The sequence below is a fragment of the Berghia stephanieae genome, chromosome 1, assembly GCF_034508935.2.
Source record: "Berghia stephanieae isolate SIO BIC M18660-M18661 chromosome 1, UCSD_Bste_1.3, whole genome shotgun sequence".
In the NCBI taxonomy this organism is placed as follows: Eukaryota; Metazoa; Mollusca; class Gastropoda; order Nudibranchia; family Aeolidiidae; genus Berghia; species Berghia stephanieae.
In genome coordinates this window covers 124848487-124871446 of record NC_088360.1, presented here as the reverse complement: position 1 = coordinate 124871446, position 22960 = coordinate 124848487, and the positions used below count along the sequence as shown (strand labels likewise).

Here is a 22960-nt window from a genome sequence, read left to right as displayed (position 1 = left end):
CTTCGTACTGAAATCAATTTGTGTGTATTTTTGATAGATTGAGAATCACCATGCACCCCGTAATACATAAACCAGGATACGCTCCTGTTCTTTTTTTTATCACCCCCCCCCCCCTCTCCCCAACCACTCCACTCCGCCCACATCGTCATCCCATCGTCACGTCGCCTGACGCTGAACTCCGAGTTTGCTGTCTGGCCTCTCTAGTACTAGGTCGGGCTAATTCAAATGAGCCCACCTTATAAACTAAATGCAGATTTTGGCAAACGTACTTTTTCTAATTTATTGCCTTACTTGTGCTGGTACCATTGATGTAATGACATTGGGAAGATTCCAGTATTGAATTTAATTTATTAATTTACTAATATATCAATTTAGTATTAACTTGTGTTGTTTTTATATATTTGTTTAACCATTTAAATTTATTTTTTTCTCGTTTTCTTTAGTGCTTCTCAAAACTCATTTATTTAAATTGTTTTCTTATTTGATTTTTTGTTTGTTTTTGTTTTGTTTTTTTTAACAAATTAATTTGTTCTTTTTTTTCTTCAAATTCTTAAAGTAATTACCGCTGTATTTTTATTGCCATACTAAATATTTTTGCAAAACAATGTAATTTTCTATTGCATTTCCTCCAATAAAACAAAACACTTTTATTCAAAGGTCACGACTAAATAAATATATAAAATACAACCACCATTTTGGTTTTCTCAACAATTGAATTAGTATACGAGAAATACTCTTCTGAGAAAAGAGAGAGTTGAATTCTAAGAGGAAATAGATACGTTTAAAGGAAGGGTGGGCAGATTCCGTACTTGCCCGTCCTAAAGCTAATACATACATAAGATAGTTCGTGATGAAGAGGCGGGAAGCTAGGGGTTGGTTGGGTAAGGAGTAAAGATAACACGGGCGTTATTGTTATCGTCTAACGAATGCATGAGGAGAGATTAGTAGCATTATTTTGTCTTAATTGTATTGTATGAATTATTGGCGAAAGCCTAAGATTAAATAAACTTTGTTTTTGTTTGTCTTTTTTTTTTTTGACTATGGAACTGATACTTAATAGCAGACCTGCCTACTTGAAATAGGAAAATAAAAATCGTAGTTTTCAGGGTTAATAAAATCGTAGATATTTTAACTACCCTTTAACAAAATCACCGGAATTTTCGTCTATTATAGGTATCAAATTTTAAAAAACGAGAAAAACTGATTGGAAACGTAATTATGTTGATGGTGGTAGTAATGATGATGGTAATACTCGTATTATTATTGTTATTATTATCATTTGTTATTATTATTATTATTATTATTATTATTATTATTATTATTATTATTATTATTATTATTATTATTATTGTACGTATTAGTGGGATTACGATTGTTTTTTTTTTTTTTTTTTTGGTTTTTTTTTTGTGTGGTTATTAATGGTATCATTTTATTGTTTGGTTCCATTTATCATTTTTTTTCCACTTTCATGTATGTTGTCATCAATTTTATGATTTATTGGCGAAAGCCTAAGATTGAATAAACTTTGTAATATCGTATTGTAATCATCATTGTCGACATCGTCGTTGTCATCATAATCATCATCATCATTAACAACAACAACAACAACATTAACATCAAGTACTACAATAGAATATAAAAACAATATCAACATCATCATATAATCATCGTCTCCACAACTATCATTCTAACCAACAGCACCATCAAAACCACTACCATAATTACATCCTCCCTCACCGTCTCCTTACCTCCTCCTCCTCCTCCTCCACCACCACCACCGCTACCACTATTCCAACCACTACCACCACCGCACAATCATTCTAACCACCAAGAGAGCAGTAAAATTATGCAATTTGAGCTCTGAATGAAACTCGAGTCATATCGCTGTTGTTGCTTCTCGATAAAAACTTTACAGTTACTACGTACTACTGAAAACCAGTAATGTAACAGAAATATTAATCTCGCAGTTGAGGGATTAAAGCATCTCTTTAATTTTTCGAGTGAACGAGATGGACTTGTATTGTCAAGGTGTTGTGGCATTATGTCTCTTCGCTTTAATTTTTTGTTGTATTCTCTTTCGTGATTCATTTTTGATTACGTTTGGAATAATTAAAATCTACTGGTATTGTCATTGCATTGTGAATGTGATTATTTGTGGTTGAAATAATTTTTTTTTAAGGTGAACAAAACAAACAAACAAAAAAAAACCAAAAAAAAACAAACAAAAAACCCCCCCCCCCCCAAAAAAAAAAAAAAAAAAAAAAAAAAAAAAAATATATATATATATATATATATATATATATATATATATATATATATATATATATATATATATATGACCGACTCATCTTTGCCCGACCACTATAAATAGGCTAGAACCGCCACTGCAACTATCTCCCAATTTTCACCTCTCTACCTTTGTAACTTATTGCCTTAGTCGGCTTCAAAAATTTTCACAATTATTGCATAACCACATATTGCAAACTTTGAGGAATCATATCTTTTATAATCAAATCATTTACTAAGAACACAAAGATCTATACAAAGGATTTAATTGCTCTTTATTCTAAGATTGGATTTGGAGTGCCTATAGTCAGATAGTCCTTAATAGAGAATTTATAAATAGATTTACCTTATTTACCATCATCACAAAGATTTAATCATATTTTCAGAGGATGTATATATCCCCTTTTTATTTTTTAATTAGGGATTTTTCTCTCAGTCAAAATATGTATCTGTTTATTCTTATTGTAAAAGTGTTGGAGCTTGAATTCATTTACTTACTTTTGTCAAGAGAAGCATAATTCACTGCAGATGATGCCATCGTGTCTCCAAACCAAAGCTAACTGGATTTTTTTTCTTTCATCAAATTAAACGGCTGTTAACGGAACCTGCAATGAAATGAAATAAAAATAATATACAATGGTACAATGGTCTCATTTAGAAGCATGCTCGGGGTGCAAAACAGAATTTTTACTATATACATTTACCCCTTAATAAGCATGCTCATTGAAACAGACTCTGCTTATAAGCACACTCAATTTTCTGACCACTCATTTAAAAAAAAAAAATAAAGAATAGAAAATAAATAAATAACTGAAAAGAAAAATACCAAAATATTTTCGATATACAAAAAAATGACAGACAGGGTTAACAATAAAATTCTCTGCAAGAGACACATCACGATTCCATCTTTACATCCCCTGCACAATACAATTGACACCTAAGAGATGAAACGAACAAAGCAGGTCCGTTATAAAATCTTAAGTGATAGCAATAGACAGACTTGGCAACTCAATGTAACAGTATGAAACAGGATGGGGGTGGAGTGGGAGGGATGAGTATGTTTTCCTCTTGAGGTGAGTCTGACACAGTGCTGGAAGCAAGACAAAGGATGGGAGGGTTCATTGTATCAAGATGTAGCCATAATTATTCATCGATCAAGACAGTAATGTTGATGGCCACAGTTTGTTTATAAAGATGTTAAGTGTGCTCACGATGTATAATATGAATAATAGTTTGCTCTTGTACTCTTTGGTGACTTTCTTAATCTTAATTTCACGTAAGCCATTGTTGACAAGTGTATGTTGAGCTACATACCTGCACTCTGCAACAACCTCAGAGATTTAAAAAGAAATTAAAACCATCAGACATAGTCCTCAACTTTTTTATGGTCAGGAAAAGAGTAGGAACCAGTTCATACAAATAGAAGACATTCAAAAGTCAAACAAGCAACAATCACAATTTCCAGCACAATATTGTCACATATTGCTGCAGAAAAATTTTTTTTACTGAAAAGACATAAAAAACAACTAAAAAATTACTTATTGGCCAATGACAGTTTGAAGTTAGGGAGCGTTCACATATTACGTCATCAGCTAGGGGGGGAGGGGGGGTCTACCAAATGTTGACATGCGTTGACATGGGGGAGGGGGGGGGGGGTCAGACCCAAGATGATGTCATCAAAACATAGGCAAATTAAGCCTATTTCAAAGTTTGTTCCTTTCAAAACAGCTAAAGATAAATTGCTATGATGAGTATTGCCCATCTCTCAAGAAACAAGATGGGAAAGGGGTATCACTTCTCAAAAGGCGAACTTGCCCTAAATGTTCATTGTATCACTCCTCGATCACAGCAATGAAAGACCATTCACGAAAATGCGGCATACAAGAAGAACAGCAAATGGGAGAAAATGATGACGATGAAGATGAAATTGATGATACTATTTATAGTACATTGCCAGAGGTCCAAGGCAGAAACATTTTTGAATCAATTAATTTTATGTTTGGAAATTGAAACAGAAATTCATTCCACTAAAAAACTAATATGCTATAAAATAATTTGCCTCCTATACTATTTTAAATTACACTTTCTGAATTTTTTTTAATAGCACCTGCACCAAGTAGCCTAATTTAAATAATGTTTGTTAGATTTTATCTTTGCAAATTTAAATTTTATGTCCCCATTCTATCGTAAAACATAAATTATCAACAGTTTCTGAAATTAATAAAATGTCTGAATGTGTTTTATCAAACGTTGATAATCAATGTTTATGGTTTGAAAAACGAATAATAAATATTGTGAAATTAAAGTTATCTTTTAGTTTTTATTAAATTAGATGACGTCATCATCTGTTGGGGGGGGGGGGGGGGGTCAGGTCAATGATGACAAGTGATGACTTGGGGGAGGGGGGGGGGGTCTAAAAAGGGCAAATTTTTGATGACGTAATATGTGAACGCTCCCTTAGCGGCGGGCATTCGGAACATTTTCATGTTCCTGGTACGATTGTGTTCCTGGTGCGATTGTTCCGGTCGAAGAGAGTTTCGTATCAGTCATGTCCTAAGTAGTATTGCGCATAGATGACACGGGTACGACGTTCGTACTCGTGTTTGTGGTACCAACCACAGACAGACGAGAGGTTGCGTACTCGTGTTTGTGGTACCAACCACAGACAGACGAGAGGTTCAGACTGGAGGGAGGGACGTAGGCTGGTTTGCGCGCTCTCTCTCTCTCTCTACACACACACACACAATACACACACACACACAGTAACAGTAACATGGAGGTTCATGGTACTAGTTCCTGGTTGAGCTATGTTCCTGGTGTTACTGTTCTCGATAACCAAAACCCGTGCGGCACTATTTGAAGTGCATACTATTGCGGGTGCATTCCTAAAAAACAAAACAAAAAAACGTGGCCCCTTCCAAGCAATGTCATTTTACTTTTACTGATGTTTTGTTAGCCAGATTTTTCATGTTGGTCAAGAGAAATAGCTGACAATTTTTTTTTTTTAATGTGCCCTAAAAGTGTTGCCAAATAAAGAACGGTCATTATTACTTATCCCCCCCCCCCCCCCCCCCCCCCCTTCCCTTGTCCAACCACAATAAATTCTTTACCGCAAAGGGTGAAGCGAAGGAGAATGTTACTCATTCAGATGTAAACTTAAACGTTCAAGGTCACACATCATATAGTTATGTGTGTTTGTAGAGTCCATCTGGTCCATGATCACCAAAGGTTTCCTTAACATGCTCTTTTTTTCTTCTCTTAAATCTTTACAACTCCTTTTTTTTTTCTCTCTCACTTCCTGAAACTTTGTTTTGATGCGAGTTGCGAGACCTAAATTTGAGTATTGAGTATTGAGTTGGGTCTAGAGTTTACCAGTACCTTTTCATTTTGCGTCGTCAATTAATAATATCGTACTTTGATAATGTTTCTTTTCTAACTTTCTTTTCTTTTGTTTGTTTGTTTGTGGTTTTTTTTTTCTTTTTCTAACCCCACCCCAATGCCATCTATAACACCATAGTTTGCTCTGCCCCCACTCCCTTTCATATGTCTACGTTATTTCCGTAACAGCTGGAAAATTAATTTAGAAAAATTTGAGTAGATTTATTCGGCTAAATCTGAACTCATGGCGCCGACCGACCATCGTAATCGTATCTATGCCGACGACACGCAACTTTATTGTCCAATGTCTTTCAACGATTGTGAATCTGTTACCATTAGTCTGACAGACTTAGTGCAAGAAATCGGGTCCTGGGTGTCAGCGAACAAACTTAAGTTCAATGACGACAAGACTGAACTCATTGTGTTCAGAGGGAAAAGGCAAAACTGTCATGATGGAGGACATTATTATAAATAACATCAAAACTCTGAAAGTGTCAGAAATTTAGGCTGTTATTTAGATGAATTTTTGGACATGCAAACTCACATCTCGAAATGATGTCAAAATATTCCCTATTTGCTCGGAAACATCGGACATGTGCGGAACCTTATCGACGAAGACGCATGCAAAATGCTGGTTCACTCACTGATAACCTCGAGATTAGACTATTGCAACTCTCTCCTCTTCGGGTTTCCAAAATCAGGCTTTCGAGCGTGGCGTCCGCAAGGCGTACCGTCCGATTTTGGACTCGCTACCTGCGGTCGAGTCTGGACATCCCCGTTCAGTCTCCGAGAAATGGGAGCAGCCATTAGCGGTGTCAAAAAACGGCAAGGCAGCAGGGATCGACGGCATATTATATTCCGATATGGTGACGTATCTGGGCCCCAGGGCACGGGCTTGGCTGGCAGAGGCAATGTCTGACGTCCTTGCAAAAGGAGAGCTCCCACAAGTGTGGAAGCACGCTAAGATAGTTGCCATCCCGAAACCAGAGAAGCCGGCGAAGGGGGCCGACAGTTACAGTCCCATATCACTTCTGAGCTGCTTGTACAAACTCTTCGAGCGAGTTCTATTAAACCGAATGAGGCCGGTCCTAGACGCTGCCCTGCCACCCGGGCAGGCGGGCTTCAGGGAAGGGAAGTGCACTACGGAACAGGTCATTGCCCTTAAAGTGCATATTATTGAGGCAGAGTTCGAGAGGAAACAGCAAACCGGTGCTGTGTTTAGACTTATCGGCGGTGTACGATACGATCTGGTGCGAAGGAGTAACGCTCAAACTTGCAAAAATCATAAGATGCAAAAAGACCCTGAAGTCGTTCTCTTCAGTCTTAGGGGAAAGACAATACGCGCTGGGTGACGCTACGAGTAAAGTTAGGAAATTGAATAGTATAGTATAGTATAGTTTTCCAGCGTATTAGGCGTTTTGTGCCTTTGCTGATCTTGGCATTCAGTTCATCGAGATAAAAGTCAATAAAAAGCCCTAACAGATCTTTTGACCTGTATCTATAATATATAAACTTTTTGATAAATTGAAGGCCCTAACCCTAACAGATCTTTTGACCTGTATATACGTCTAACCCTTTGATGGGATCTTAATGGGCGGTTCAACTATGCTAAACATGTAATCTGCTAAGTGGCTATCTAAGCTATTTTTGAAGGCGTTGACACTTGGAGCATTGGTCACCGTTTCAGGGAGACTGTTCCAGCGGTCGATCACACGTTGATTAAAGTAGTGTTGCCTAAGCGATGTGTTACACCTTGGTTTATGCAGCTTGTAATTATGACCTCTGGTTCCATTGTTTGCAAACACGAAAAGTTTACTCTCGACTTGATACAAACTGTGTGTAAACGTGTATGTTTCAATCATATCACCTCGTACTCGTCTGTATGTCATGCTTGGAATTTCAATACGTTTCAGTCTATCCTCATATTGCTTATCTTTCGACCCAGGAATTACTTTTGTTGCTCTGCGAAGCACGCCTTCAATAAGTTTCTTATCTTTCTCAATTTGTGGTGACCATACTGAGTTGCTGAACTCGAGATGGGGTCTGACTAATGCAGTAAATAGTATTTTCATAGTTGCTGCATCTAAATAGGTAAAAGATCTTCTGATGAGTCCAAGGATTCTGTTTGCCTTATTAACTTGTGTTTCTATATGCTTTGAGAATTTTAATTTAGTATCAACATGTACTCCCAAATCTTTCTCAAGTTTTGACTTATTCAGAGCTGTTCTGTCGTTACAGTGATGCTGTCTCATATCGTAGTGAAAGATTTTGTTTTTCGTTCCAAGATGTAGCACTGTGCATTTTCCAGCGTTGAACTTCAGTTGCCAATCGTCTGCCCAGTTAACTAGATTGTCAATATCTAACTGAAGACTGTCTCTATTTTCTAGATTGTTTACCTTTCTGTATACTTTAGTATCATCGGCATACATTGAACATGAGCTAGACAAAATACTTGGTAAATCATTAATGAAGATTACGAAAAGAGTTGGACCTAAGACGCTGCCTTGTGGCACTCCACTAAGAACTTCTGTCCAATTTGACACTGTGCCTTGCACGCTAACTCTCTGTTTCCTGCCTACTAGAAAATGCTTAATCCAGCTTAGAGTATTTCCTTGAACACCATGAGCTTCCAGTTTGTTTAAGAGTCTTTGATGGGGAACAGAATCAAAAGCTTTAGCAAAATCTAAGTAGATTGCGTCAACCGAAGATCCTTGGTCGAGAAACTCTGTCCAATCATTTAAAGTCTTTAGGAGGTTAGTTGAACATGACCTGCCAGAAACAAAGCCATGTTGGCATTCAGACAGTAACTTGTTGTTCTTTAGGTGAGTTATGACATAGTCTCTAATAATGCTCTCCATTATTTTGCAAACCACTGAGGTGAGGCTAACTGGTCGATAATTGCCCGGATTACTCTTGTCTCCTTTCTTGAATAACGGTGTAACTTGTGCTTCTTTCCAATCGGGTGGAAGAGTTCCTGAGTCAAGTGATTTTTGGAACAGTAACGCTAATGGTTCGGAGAGTTCTTCTGACAACTGACATAATACGCGGGGGTGGAACATGTCAGGTCCTGGGGACTTGTTCATATGGAGTTTGTCTAGTTTCTTCTTTACAGTGTCTTTGTCGAATTCTATATCTGATAGTATGTTGTTTACACTTTTTCTTTCACATGTAGGTATATTAGTAAGATCCTCGTTGGTGAATACACTGCTAAAGAACTTGTTAAGAATATTGGCTTTGTCAATGTTAGATGAGGCTGTCTTATGATCATCATACAAATCCGCAATACCGTCTTTAGTCTTCGTTTTTGTTCTAGCATATGCAAAAAACTTTTTCGGGTTCACTTTAGCCATACGAGAAATAGATCTCTCATAGTCCTTTACAGCAATTCTGCATGAGCTTTTGGCTTGATTTCTGGCCCTCGTGTAATTAATATAGTCTGCACCCTCTCTAGTTTCTAAGTACTTTTTGTAAGCTTGCTTCTTTTTCTTGAGTTTTGCCAAGACTGTAGGATTGATCCACCGAGGTGAAGTTCTGTCTGAACTACTTTTAACTTTTGGTACGCTGATGTCCACTGCTGACATAACTTCAGATTTGATAATAGTCCATGCATCGAGTACAGACAGGTTTATTATTTTTTGTGTTAGGTCTGCAGCTGAGACTAATTCAGAAAGCTGTTTGTAGTCGCCTTTATCGAAACAGTAGCGGGGTTCGTTCGAGTAACATTTCTTTGTGTAACATCTAAAGTCAAAATATAAAACCTGGTGGTGACTCTTGCCTAGTGGAGCCTCATGTCTTATTGAGTCAATCATTGAATGTTCATTTGTAAAAACCAGGTCCAAAATATTTGGGGTTTGCTGATTTTTAGGTAACACTTCAGTTATACTTATAACATCAACACTCTCAGCATCAATCGTTAATAAAAGTTCATCTCTCTTGTTGATAAAAGAATCTGAATTTGTATAAAAGCACTTTAAAATGTCCGTGCGATGACGGTCTAATTTTTTGTACAAGCACTTAAAACTGTCCGTCTGATGGGGGTTAAAAACATTCTGTACATTAGAACTAAAATCGTTGGTTATTTTCTTTCCTCCTCTCTCTTTCTGTCTGCTGGCCTGCCCTGTCTTCGATTGGAATCTACAACTTTCCCCCTCCATATTGTCCACTTCTCCTCTCCCCCTTTCTGTATTGTCTCTTCCCTTTTTTTGTCTCTCATCTCTACCAATTTCCTCATCTCTTCCCTTTCTAAAGGGGTGTAATCCTTTTTAAAAAAAATATTTTTATGTATTTCTGATTGGCGGAGTTTACGACCATTTCTCAGAACTCCAGAAGCCTGCTCCTCATTCTTATGAAGAATGGAGTATAGTCTGCTAAATATAATAAAAACCACTAAATTCTGGTCAAGTCATGAGACATAGTGAGAGAGGAAGAATGAAGGCTGGTACTTCTCTATTTATAAAAAAATGGTCAGAGTTCAGGTTTTAGTAGCAGGAACCAATCAGATCCATAATTTTACTCATAATATGGCTACCTACGGTAGGTACCACAAAGTTACGCCTGCGCGCAGTTGAAATCGGTACGTGAAAGCCGGTCAATCGTATTTTAGTTAATTTGTTACCCGCTCTATCTCCTCCCTTAAAAACTTTTTGCAAATAAAATTTATATAAGAATAAAAATCTTTTCTTCTTCTTTTTAAATGTCTTAGTTTTTCTTGGTCAAGAACTAAAAATCTATATTTAAAACGTTTGTGAATCGGTTATGGTCATTCTCAATGTGCCCACGAACTCGGTGAGTTTCCCCCTCTAAAAAAGCGATGGTGCATTGCTTTAAACGAGCGCTCTTCAGTGGAGGAAGGTCGGATCGACACATAGCTAATATAGACCAATCGAAAGACCGGAAATAGGGCTTTCGAACGGTGGAACACAAGCCGGGTTTTCTAGTTGGAGAGTAGTGCTGGGTCGAGTTTGAAACTATCAAATCGAGCGGGTTTTCGATCGAGTCATCTAAAATCGAGCGGGTTTCGGGCGGGTTTCGAGTCAGTGACGTCATCAAGCAGTGATTCGTTTGAAAAAAAAAAACACGAGCAACTCGTTTTGCCACAGGAAACTTCACATACCCCTCCCTCTCTTATGTCTGTGGCTGGCTTGACTGCAGCTGGTTATGATAGGGGCTGCCAGATGGCCAAGTTCAAAATTGGTTACTAAGAAACGCTTTTCTATTATTATTCATTTTTAAAAAAAATCTTTTATTTAAAAAAAATGAAAAGATAAGTTTATCCAACTGTAGTCGATTGTTTTGTTAATCAAAACCAATGAGTTTTTCAAGGGAGTCAGAATGCTTGTGGTGTTTGGCTATTTGGGGTCTATTTGACTACTTGGGCAAGAAGAAATCTGGCTGTCTGGCAGCCTTGATTATGATCGTTCGTCGCATCACACACACATACACACACACACACACACACACACACACACACACCATCAAACAGTTGTCGATGGTGAAGGGTTGAGACCCCCCCCCCCTCCCCCTCCCACCACCATCATCCCGCTGTCACCTCAACATTTCATATTTATGTCGCGCCAAAAGTTGTCGGCCGCCCCCACCTCCCATAATTTGTCACTGGTCGTCATCGCCTCTTGTGTGTGCGGGAAAGGTCGTGCCTTTCATTTCATTATTTAAAAAATAAATGAACAAGAATGGTGTGTTTTTATTAGGTAGGTAGATAATAATAATATTTAGCAGGTTCCACACCCAGACACACACGGATTGCCCGGACACGATGATAACGATGCCGACGACAATGGATGACGATGATGATGATTATCGTGTTTCTGTTTAAAAAATGAAATACTTTAGCAGGTTCCACCCCCACCCCCAACACGGATAGACCGGACCCGAAGATGATGATTGTGGTTTTGCTGGCTGTTACGGCTGTGATGAGGATGATGATAATGATGATGATGATGACGATGGCGCAGATGGTGATTATTTGTTCGGTCGCTCAGTGGTACGGTGTCTCTTGTCAGAAAATCAAGCCTTGTCAATGGCCGGATGAGTGACAGTGATTGTTGAAAATTGTGATCCAGACGTTAAGTCCGTGTGTAAGACACTTGACTCAGGTGTGAATGTATTCTTATCTTATAAGCAATGACGGGTATTGTAAAGAGCTTTAATACAAAAAGACTCCAAACAGCGATCGGTACCTTCTGTACGAAATGGATGTATGGTCGATATGGCGTGCCGGAGGAATAAATTAAATTAAATATTGTGAAGTTCATTGAGCATGGTAAATCCTTGGAAATGCGCTTTGAACTAATACACCTGCTAGACAACTCCGATTCCAATATAAACGACTGATTAATATTTCCATATATAAACTATAGTTAGCTGAAAAGCTTTCTTTGTCGGGACTCCAAAAGTATGGAACGAATTAGACAAAGAAATCAAAGGGTCTTTTAGGAGCACTGATTGATTTTAGATTGATTATTACATTGAAATGTGTTGATTATTATTTTATCCATTATTATTAGGGTGGTGGTGGTGGTGGTGGTGATGATGATGATCCCGCTGATATGATGGTGATGATAAATAAATTAAACATAATTCCCTTTATTCATCCCATAGGGGAGATTCGTCTTTCGGGTCTATTCTAAGGGAAGACTGGAATAACCCAAGCGATAGCCGCAGTGCAGCGCCGCAAATTTAGTTAGGGCAAGGTGACTTGCTCAAGACCACTCAGCGGCGGGTGATCGAACTCGGTACCTTTCGGGTGCCAACCAAAGACCGTACCGCTGCCCCTGATGATGATGATGATGATGATGATGATGATGATGATGATGATGATGGGAACTAACAAAGAATACACAGGCATCTAAAATTGAAACATTCCATATTCAAAGCTAATGTTTTACTTTAAAAAATTGAGCTTTACAATATCCACTAAATGTGATCAAAGCGCTTTGTAAAGGGGTCCCCGGTCAACAGCAACATTTAATATGTAGGACGGGACATGCCGCCTGTTAGGCGATATTACAATTTTTCAGACAAAGACAACGCTGTTAACGGCCAGGTACTCATTTTACACCTGAGTACGGTGAGAGAATGTGAGTAAAGAGCCTTGTCCAAAGACTCAACTATGCACCGAGCGCGAGGCTCGAACCCAGGACTTTCCGATCCGAACACGGGTGTCATACCACTAGACCATTATAATGCACTAGACCCATGGCCGACAAGAGTACTATAGTTACGTCATGACTAGACCACATAGCCGCACTACTGTAGGAGTGTTCATTGATAGAGGGATGCGTGTGTGTCATAGAAATAGCCTTAGTGTGTGTGTGTGTGTATGTGTGTGTGTGTGTGATAGTCAAACTTTAGTAGGTTTAATGAAGTCTTGTCACACACGCGTGATACACCTATACGACTTTCCCTGCCACTGCCACCCAGACACACTAACATCTGACAAGGAGTGAGGGCTGTGGAAGAACCACAGACTACCGTGTGCAAACATTGGCGATTGGTATCGGATGGCAAACTGTGATCGTTTGAATTTGAAATGATTCGAAACACTCGTTACCCCTCCGCTCGCTCGAATCCTGATCGTCTCAAGCTCGTCTCACGTGTCAAGATCGTCTCAAGCTCACAACCCGCTTGATCGTTTTGCGATCGAGTGATCGTTTTACTGACTCGCTCTTCCGGCATTGAGATCGAGCACTGACTCGTGGCTTGGCGCTCGGTCGTCGATCGAGTAAAAGCGATCAAATAACCCAACACTATTGGAGAGCCCTAAAAAAGTCGAGTTGAAGAACTGATTTCAGAAATTTGACGCCGTAAAAGGTTTTAAGACATCGCCACGCTTTTCGTATCTATAAAAGAAAACATCTGCTTAATCATGATGTAGTTTGTTTTCCTGTATCATGTTTCTCCAACGGAGGAATCAAGATTGAACAACCCCCCCTTTTCACTTGTGATCGAATTCTGGAATTGCCGACTGGCTGATCGCCTGCCTCACCTATGGAGTCTTGTCGGACTGGCACTCGAGGCGAAAACGACACCTTTGACATTTTGAAACCTCTTCGTAAGTAAAAATTTTACCTTCGAAAAGAAAAATAATAATTTATTGAGTAGTTACTCTAAGATTTAACGGGCTTATTGGTGTCGTGAATTGATTTTTACATCTCATTCACGATGAGAAAATAAAATAAATAAATAATACGCTGTGATTATCCCCAGACGCCTGTCTGGGGATAATAAAAATTTGTTATCCCCAGACAACTGTCTGGGGATAACGAATTTTCATTATCCCCAGACGCATATTTGAAACTCCGCTCTTTTAAACAATTATCCACATTCCAGAATATGGAATGTTTCCAGATGCACATAGAAATAAGGAAAGTTAATAAAATATCTATAAAAACATAAAATGAACCAACATTAAAATCAGTTGTTACTACATATACACAATATGCGTCGACTTCGAAGTGGGTGTCATGGCCGAATGGTTTAGTCGTCTGCCCTGGAAGTTTGACCATAATCGACGTTGTGGGTTCGAATCCTGGTAACGACACTTTAAAAAAAAATAAAAAAATTCCGTCTTCTTTTTACAGAACGTTGAAAGGGATAAATGTCCCATCCATCCTTCCCCCACCTCTTTTTTTTTATTATTAAACGACTGGGTCGAATCTGTGCAGCTAAAAGGAGTAAAATGAAAGGTGGCCTTACCCACTGAGCTGCCTATCCACACCGCTATCGGAATATTTTAAATTCATATATGAGCTAAACATATTTCCACCATTTTTGCTTCCTTATTTTGGTAGTTATTTTCATCTCTGATTCGAATAAAATTATGTTGTTGGATCTAGTTTTGTGGACGTGTGATACTAAATTGTATTGTCTTGTGCGTAGCAGACAGGAAAATAACAGGTGTGGGTTTTGTTTGGGCTTTGGGGCGAACAACACCATGGCCTAGGAATTCGTCCGCGACATAAAAATTATTCCCGGTCGTCCCCAAAATTGTGGCCAGAATGAGCAAATTATAGAAACAAGAGATGATTAATAAAGTTAACAGGTAGGTTGGTAATGAAAATTTAAATGGTTGGTGGACTATGAACAGATTTGATGATTAACAACTTTCTTCCTGGTTGAAAATAAAAAGTCGAATTGCCAGTTTGACGTTTTCAAATCAAAGTTACAAAAGAAATTTCATTGATCCATTTGCTTTAAAATATTTTTTTTTTAAAGAGCTGGATTTGACATTTGATCACTATTTACTTTCATCTTGTGTTTAATATCACTTGATATATTAACTGTTTTGGGACACAACCACTAGTATTTTTTCCAGAATATTTGGTATTTTTCACGCCTAGTTTGGCATTTTGCATAAAATCTTTCTGCCCACTTGCTACATGCGTCTGGGGATAGTATCCTCAGACAGGTGTCTGGGGATAACAAAAATTGGTTATCCCCAGACACCTGTCTGGGGATAACGAATTTTTATTATCCCCAGACAGGCGTCTGGTGTCATTATTCCCAGACGCCTGTCTGGGGATAATAAAAATTCGTTATCCCCAGACAGGTGTCTGGGGATAACCAATTTTTGTTATCCCCAGACACCTGTCTGAGGATACTATCCCCAGACGCATGTAGCAAGTGGGCAGAAAGATTTTATGCAAAATGCCAAACTAGGTGTGAAAAATACCAAATATTCTGGAAAAAATACTAGTGGTTTGTCCCAAAACAGTTAATATATCAAGTGATATTTAACACAAGATGAAAGTAAATAGTGATCAAATGTCAAATCCAGCTCTTTTAAAAAAAATATTTTAAAGCAAATGGATCAGTGAAATTTCTTTTGTTACTTTGATCTGAAAACGTCAAACTGGCAATTCGACTTTTTATTTTCAACCAGGAAGAAAGTTGTTAATCATCAAATCTGTTCATAGTCCACCAACCATTTAAATTTTCATTACCAACCTACCTGTTAACTTTATTGATCATCTCTTGTTTCTATAATTTGCTCATTCTGGCCACAATTTTGGGGACGACCGGGAATCATTTTTATGTCGCGGACAAATTCCTAGGCCATGGTGTTGTTCGCCCCAAAGCCCAAAACCCACACCTGTTATTTTCCTGTCTGCTTCGCACAAGACAATACAATTTAGTATCACACGTCCACAAAACTAGATCCAACAACATATTTTTATTCGAATCAGAGATGAAAATAACTACCAAAACAAGGAATCAAAAATGGTGGAAATATGTTTAGCTCATATATGAATTTAAAATATTCCGATAGCGGTGTGGATAGGCAGCTCAGTGGGTAAGGCCACCTTTCATTTTACTCCTTTTTGCTGCACAGATTCGACCCAGTCGCGACCGCCCCCCCCCCCCCCCCCCCACTCATTTTTTTTTTTTTTTTACTTTTCTTTCTTTCTTCCCAATTGATTTTCATTGTTTTCACTTTTGTTCCGAGTTCCGAGCAAGAGTTTTTTTTTAATCAGTTGAATTTTTTATTTCTCCGATAATATTATTTCATTATTTAATTTGCTCTCGATCTATTATTGTTTTTTTTTGTTTTGGTCAATGATAATAATAATAATAATAATAATAATAATTGTAATATTTGTTATTATTATTACTATTACCATCATAATCATTATTATATTATTATCAATAATAGTATTATTTTTATTATTAATACTCTTATTATCATACTATTACTATTATTATTACTATTATTATTATTATTATTATTATTATTATTATAATAATATTAATAATTATTATTATTATTATTATTATTATTATTATTATTATTATTATTATTATTATTATTATTGTTAACACTATTCCCTGCTCCGAGGGAAATCTCTCTTTTTCTTTTTTCTTTTTTATATTTTGACCTAAACCTTAGAGTTTTTTGTTTGCTAAACCTTTATGTAAATGTTCCGTTTCTGAGCATGAATTTCTTAAATTGTTTTTATTTTTAAAACAATTATTGTTTTTTTTTCTCCTCTATCTGACCATTTGGTCGCTCTCTGAATATTTCTGTTTGTTTGCTTTTTAATTATTTATTCTTTTTAGACACTATTTGAGATCGGAGTGGGGACGAATTTATTTGCGAGAAACAAGAAAAAAAAAAGAGAGAGAGAGAGAGAGAGAGAGAGAGAGAGAGAGAGAGAGAGAGAGAGAGAGAGAGTTTAATAATAAAAAAAAAGAGGTGGGGGGAGGATGGATGGGACATTTATCCCTTTCAACGTTCTGTAAAAAGAAGACGGAATTAAAAAAAAAAAAAGTGACGTTACCAGGATTTGAACCCACAACGTCGATTATGGTCAAACTAAACCATTCGGCCATGACACCCACTTCGAAGTCGACGCATATTGTGTATATGTAGTAACAACTGATTTCAATGTTGGTTAATTTTATGTTTTTATAGATATTTTATTAACTTTCCTTATTTCTATGTGCATCTGGAAACATTCCATATTCTGGAATGTGGATAATTGTTTAAAAGAGCGGAGTTTCAAATATGCGTCTGGGGATAATAAAAATTCGTTATCCCCAGACAGGTGTCTGGGGATAACAAATTTTTATTATCCCCAGACAGGTGTCTGGGGATAATCACAGCGTATTGCTCCCTACATTGGGTTGGGTGATTGTGAGAATCACAGTCGAAGTGAAAGAGAGAGTGCGAGTCGTTACCGTTAAGTTGTAAAAAAGGAGATAAGTATAAGTCTTGGTTTCCCTCATGATTGCGATTAATTTTGTATTATGAGTACTTCTTTTTGTTTTTAAAGTAGAATAAAGTGGTTTTACTTTAAATAAAACCAGTGTCATTAAATCATAAGAAAATGGTTTTGTTTTTCGAAAAATCGGCGAATTCAAAATGGCGGCATTGTCAGCTTTTCATGGTGATTTGGGCTTGTTTACCCTGACGACAACTTTCATTCAATTTTTACTTTGCAGAAATAAGTAGTATCTGACTTTTTATCCCTTCAATCACCGGTTCTGTGTAAGCTAGTAAAGTTGGATTAATTTATATTTTCTCTAAAATACTGGTTAAAGTTAGTCATTTTTAAAATTTTCAAACTCAAAACGCCAAAGTCAAAGTTTGACCCGGTCAGATGGAAGAGTCTTGAAATAAGCATTGATTTGCTTCTCTACAAATTCCTGATTATTAATATTTTACTGTTGAAAATATGTGATAGTGGCCACCTGACTGGAGTTATCGAAATGCTTAGCTAAGACTTAAAATCATGACATTTTTATGCAGCAAGTTGAATGAAGTTTATGTTTGAATGAAAAATAGTTATTATAAAATAATATTTTGCCTTCTGTATTTCAGGGGAAACTGATGACTTTAAGAAGTTAGCTGATCATTTCCTGCACACAGGTCGTGGAAGAAAGCCTGCACTTCCTCAATTGGGAGCCCCTACACCCAAAGTCTTGCTGCAGTTATTTTGCTTAAAGAATGATGCAAATGCAACTTGGGATGATGTGAGTGATTGTTTGCTATTTCAATTTTTTAATAATTAAAAAAAAAAAGAATTCGCATATATTGCTTGTGGGTGATTTGATGTCTTTCTTGGTGAGTTCTGCCTCTGTATTTAATGTAATTTCCCAGTCATTTACCCTCAAGATATCAATGTCCTCTCTGATAAAACATAGATATTACTCGTATCTATGACATCAACCACGCAAATTCATCTGTGCCTGAAAGTGATCTAAGCGAATATTGGTACAATGGCCACCATTGTCACTACAGTTTTATAATTTCTTTTCTGTTGTATCTCACTTTTATTGTGCTGCCAGTCGGCATGGCTACTGATAGGGTGCCTAATATGTTTGATATCGTAAACGACATTGCTTTGATAAAGTGTGAGATTTGGTATCAGCTGTCTCTGATTTAACCTTAGTTGTGTTGATAGAGACCTACGACATCTGTAATTTGCCCTGTTTTGTGTGTAAACAGGTAATTGTGGAAATTGAGGTGGTCATGTTCATGGTGTGTGTGTGTGTTTTTTCTGTAGTCTATCATTGTCAAGTTGCTGTCTTAGAAGATAAATTTTGATATCATTTGATTTGTCATACAGGTCACTTCTTGGTACCACAAGATATTTCCAGATCAACCGCTTGCCAGAGGAAGCCTTATACGGAAAATTGAGGTGTTCCTCAAAGCAGAAGACAGTGACTTGGACCAACCAATGGTGAAAGATGAATTCCCCGAATTGCTCTCAAGTTTGGGACTGACGAGGGACCTACTAATGCTTGGTGATGCTGCCAATTTTACCCCAAACGATGAAAGTCTTTTAATTACGAATGAGGTTGTATTGCATTTTGATCATTTTAGAAGCAAACACAAGCTTCCTCATTCATTTGTTCACAAATGGCTTCTTAGACTTTGTCCTAGTTATACCGAGAGCCAAATGCGGCATAAGGCATCAGTTGTCTTAAAAAATATCAAACAGTTGAAGAGCAAAAAAAAATCTGCTGAGCTTTCTCTGTTTTTAAAAGATTCTATTTCTAATTTTGTTAAAAATCCTAGTCCTAGTGATACAACCTTATCTTTAACTACACCAACAACATGCAAATGTGATTCAGATATAAATAAGTTGCTAGATAAAATTAATGAGTTAGAAGCAATGAACAAGCATTCTCAAGAGATCATTGACAGTAAATCTGCTGAGTTGGTGGAGTCTCAAAGAAAAATTTTTACACTTGAAGAAGATACTAAAAAGTCCAAGTCTTTAACTATTCAATTAAAAAAGCAGAAAAGTATTACTGAAACAAAGTCCTCGCAATTGGTTGATTTAAAGAGTTCTAAAATATATAAAAGAAATGTCAATTTGAGGAAACACATCCAAAAGCAAAATAGAGAAAAACGAAAGATAAATCAAGAATTTAAAGACCTTAAGTCAAATTTTGAGAAAACTGTGCAAAGTCTGGAGCAAAAAATTACTAATTTAAAAAAACAGCTAAAATCTGAGCAAACAATGAAAGCGAGACTGAAGAAAGAAAAATTAGAAAATACCAATATTATTTCAGACTTGTTGAAAAATGATGCAGATAAAGATGATATGAAATTAAGAACTGATAAATTTAATCAGTTTACTGATGACGTTAGGCTTTTATACATGTCTTTATTGGGCGAAAGTAATGTAGCAGCCCAGAATTGTAATAGTGTTGTTCAGAATGTTTCAAAACATTTATTTCATGTAAATTTTAGTCTTGAGCAATTGCCAAGTATTTCAACCATTTTGAATTTTGCAAATGAAGCATCCCAAATTGCTCATTGTCATGTTGTTGAGAAGATTATTGATAGTAAACATTTTACATTTGCAACTGATGGGACAAGTCGTCAGAAAAAACATTATTTAGAAAAGCATATAGTCTTAGATGATAAATTGAGTCTTTCATTAGGGTATAGTGAGGTAGCTTCTGATGATTCAGAAACTTTATTAGAAAAAACTATTGAAATTTTAGATGATTTGTGTACAATTTACCATAACTCCTCAGATTCAGATAAAGATGCACTTTTTAAATCAATTGTTAGAAAAATGAGATGTATTATGACTGATCGTGCAGCTGTAAACAAGTCATATGATAAAAAATTATTACAATTTAAAAAAGATGTTTTACAAGATGATGAATGTACACTTCAATTTCTTTTTTGTAATGCACACTTTCTTTTAGGTCTTGTAACATCCACTGAAAAAGCATTGTTGAAAGTTGAAAGGGATTTAGGCAAAATGGGGAGGGATAAAGACAATATTTTTGATATGTTTGCTGGGAAAGAATGTTCTGCATTTAGAATTATTAGAACAGCCTCAGATGTTTTTGGACCAAGGGGGGATGAAAAATGTGGTTGTAGAGAAGAATGGTTAGCGTATTGTAAATCAAAGAATATAAAATCTCAATTTATAAGTTTTCGAACGAACAGGTTCAATAATCTTTTTGAAAATGCCTTTGCTGTGATTTATCATAATCAAGATATTTTAACATTTTTGAATAGCCATGTTTCCCATAGAAGTGACTTGAAACTTCAAAGTATTTTAAAAGATTTACAAGACAATAAATTACTGTCAGTTGTTGCATCAATAGGACTGTTCTACAAATTGTTTACTGGTCCATATTGGAAATTAATGAACAGTGATGTCTCGTATGGCCAGTTTGCACCTTTTGTTTCCAAAATGAAAGATAAGTTTGATTTTTGGATTGTGGGATTGAATATTGATGTCAATAATGATTCTGTTTTTGATGAATGTTTTATTGTGAATGATGAAAATGTCCTTTTGAATTTTTTGTCATCTTCCTCTTGTGACCAAACTTTGTGTAAAAATTCTTATATTGAAATAGCTAACCATGCCAATGAAGTTTTGCAGCGTCAGCTTTCAGATTTTTTAGAGGGGGGTGTTTATGGGGGGGAACTTTCAGAAGAGATTAGAGATATTTTAGATTCATGTCCATTGACATTTAACAGGGGAAAGAATTTTTGGGGATTTAGACTTTGATATGTATAAACGTAGAAATGCCTCACTCCATCTGAGGACAACATTAAATATGTTAAAGAGAAATAAAACAACTGGTTGGTTAGGGCAGCAGAGTGTTAAGAAAAGATGTATGTTATTGTCATCTGCAAGAAAGAATGCTCCATTCTGGAAAATGCGTAGTAAGGAGAGAATTCGGTTGGAAAGGGAAAAGGTCAGGAATAAAATTTATGAAAATTTGTGGAAAAAGAGGGAAAAGGAACTTAAGTTGATGGAGGATAAGTCTAAGATTCTACAGTCAATTTTACAGGATGGGGGCCTCTGTAGTACAAAAGAAGACTTAGATAGAATTATGTTCCAGCCGAATTCTCTGATGAAAATAAAAAATCAAATTAAGTACAGGAAAATAATCCTTGGGGAAACAATTTTTTGTTCAGGTAACCGACAAACTCTTTATAAGAGGCTGCTTGAGCGGTTGACTTAAATTAATTTATTTGTTAGCAGTCATGGGTTTTAATAATGTTTGCATATCTTTGTTTTACTAAATGTACTTGTAATGGTAATTTTTTATTTGTTTATATTTTTTTTTGACTCAAAATTTATCGAATTATTATAGTTATAATTTTCTTTGAATTCAGATTTTTTATTTTGTATTACTGAATATTGTATTTGAACTTTGGGAATGCTATTCATTTCTCACTTCGTTGAACAATAATATCCAATATTTGACTGTATCCTATATGATCTTAGTCAATTGTCACCATTGCTGGGAACAGTTTTTCAGAGACATTGTCCCTACCTTTTCTTTTCACCATGACTTTTATTAACTTTTCAAATAATACAATGTTATCTAATGTTATTTTGTTAACTTAATAGCATAGATCTTTAATCTTTCTTTACGATGATGTTTATTTCAATGCTCTAGCTTTATTAGTTTTCGTTTTATGCCCATTTTAGTCAGGTGACTTGTTGTTACCCTCTATTTTTACTCGCCATTAAAAAAACGAAATCTGCAGTAGTTAAATACTGAATTACATTATTACTTTGTGTTTAGTATAATCGCATAGAGCTTTAATATATCTTTATAATGGCGTTAATTTCAATGCTCTACGTTTATTAGATTTTGGTCTATGTCCATTTTTGTTTAGGTCAGTTGTTGTTGTGTCCTCCAGTTTTCCCTGACAGTTTTCTTTTTTCAATCTGCAGTAATTAAATGCCATGATACATTATTACTTTGTGTTTAATGTAATTGCATAGAGCTTAAAATTTACTGTAAGAGGGTTTTTACTTTGATGCTCTATGTCTACTAGTTTTTGTTTTATGTACATTTTAGTGATCAAGTTTCGTCTTTCGTACTGTTTTTTCTCCCCGCATGCATTTTCGTACTTTTTAAACTTTTGTACAGTATTTGCTGATCTATTATACAAAAACTAATGCAATGAGTCTATTCAAAAAAATTAGTTACATTGTATGCAACATTTTCGATTACTTTAGAAATTTTTGAGTGTGTCGGGTGTCCAGTGTGAAAACTGTGCGCGCGTCAACTTGTCACTTCGTCTATAATTGTTGCGAAATGTTAGAGTCCGACCAATTTTTTAAGGATTTTATTGACCTTTTTCTCTGTAACTACCACATATACAGATTATTCCATTGATATTTCATGAATTGAATTGGTGTTGTGTACTTCTGATTCAGATGCTTACTTAATTAATATATGTCCTTATTCTTCATATTGACACTGTTGAAAATGACTCAAAATGACTTCGATTGCTTGTTCGCAGGTATTTCGGGTTTGAATAAACTTTGAAACGTCA

The 22960-nt window shown here is 36.2% G+C and overlaps 3 protein-coding genes across 4 annotated transcripts in view; 1 reads left to right on the top strand and 2 right to left on the bottom strand.

Annotated features, from left to right (window-relative positions):
- Positions 1-14469, bottom strand: part of LOC144963028 (uncharacterized) — a 21929-nt gene extending 7460 nt beyond the window's left edge. The window contains exons 1-2 of one of the 2 annotated variants that reach the window (XM_078896614.1): positions 14380-14469; positions 2785-2891 (exon numbers count right to left, since the gene is read on the bottom strand). In XM_078896614.1, coding sequence (XP_078752740.1) covers positions 2785-2824 — 40 coding nt within the window. In that variant the 5' untranslated portion in view covers positions 2825-2891; positions 14380-14469. Of the gene's footprint in view, positions 1-2784; positions 2892-5396; positions 5625-14379 lie in introns of those variants that run through there. The other variant, XM_078896613.1, reaches the window with a different exon arrangement.
- LOC144962801 (uncharacterized) lies at positions 7233-9818 on the bottom strand. The gene has a single exon (XM_078896068.1). The coding sequence runs from the start codon at positions 9816-9818 to the stop codon at positions 7233-7235; it is 2586 nt and encodes an 861-aa protein (XP_078752194.1).
- On the top strand, positions 13433-22960 carry LOC144963027 (uncharacterized). Its single transcript, XM_078896612.1, has 3 exons — positions 13433-13735; positions 18005-18156; positions 18753-22960. Exons 1-3 carry the CDS (start codon positions 13672-13674, stop codon positions 21168-21170), a joined length of 2634 nt encoding a protein of 877 aa, XP_078752738.1. The 5' UTR covers positions 13433-13671; the 3' UTR covers positions 21171-22960.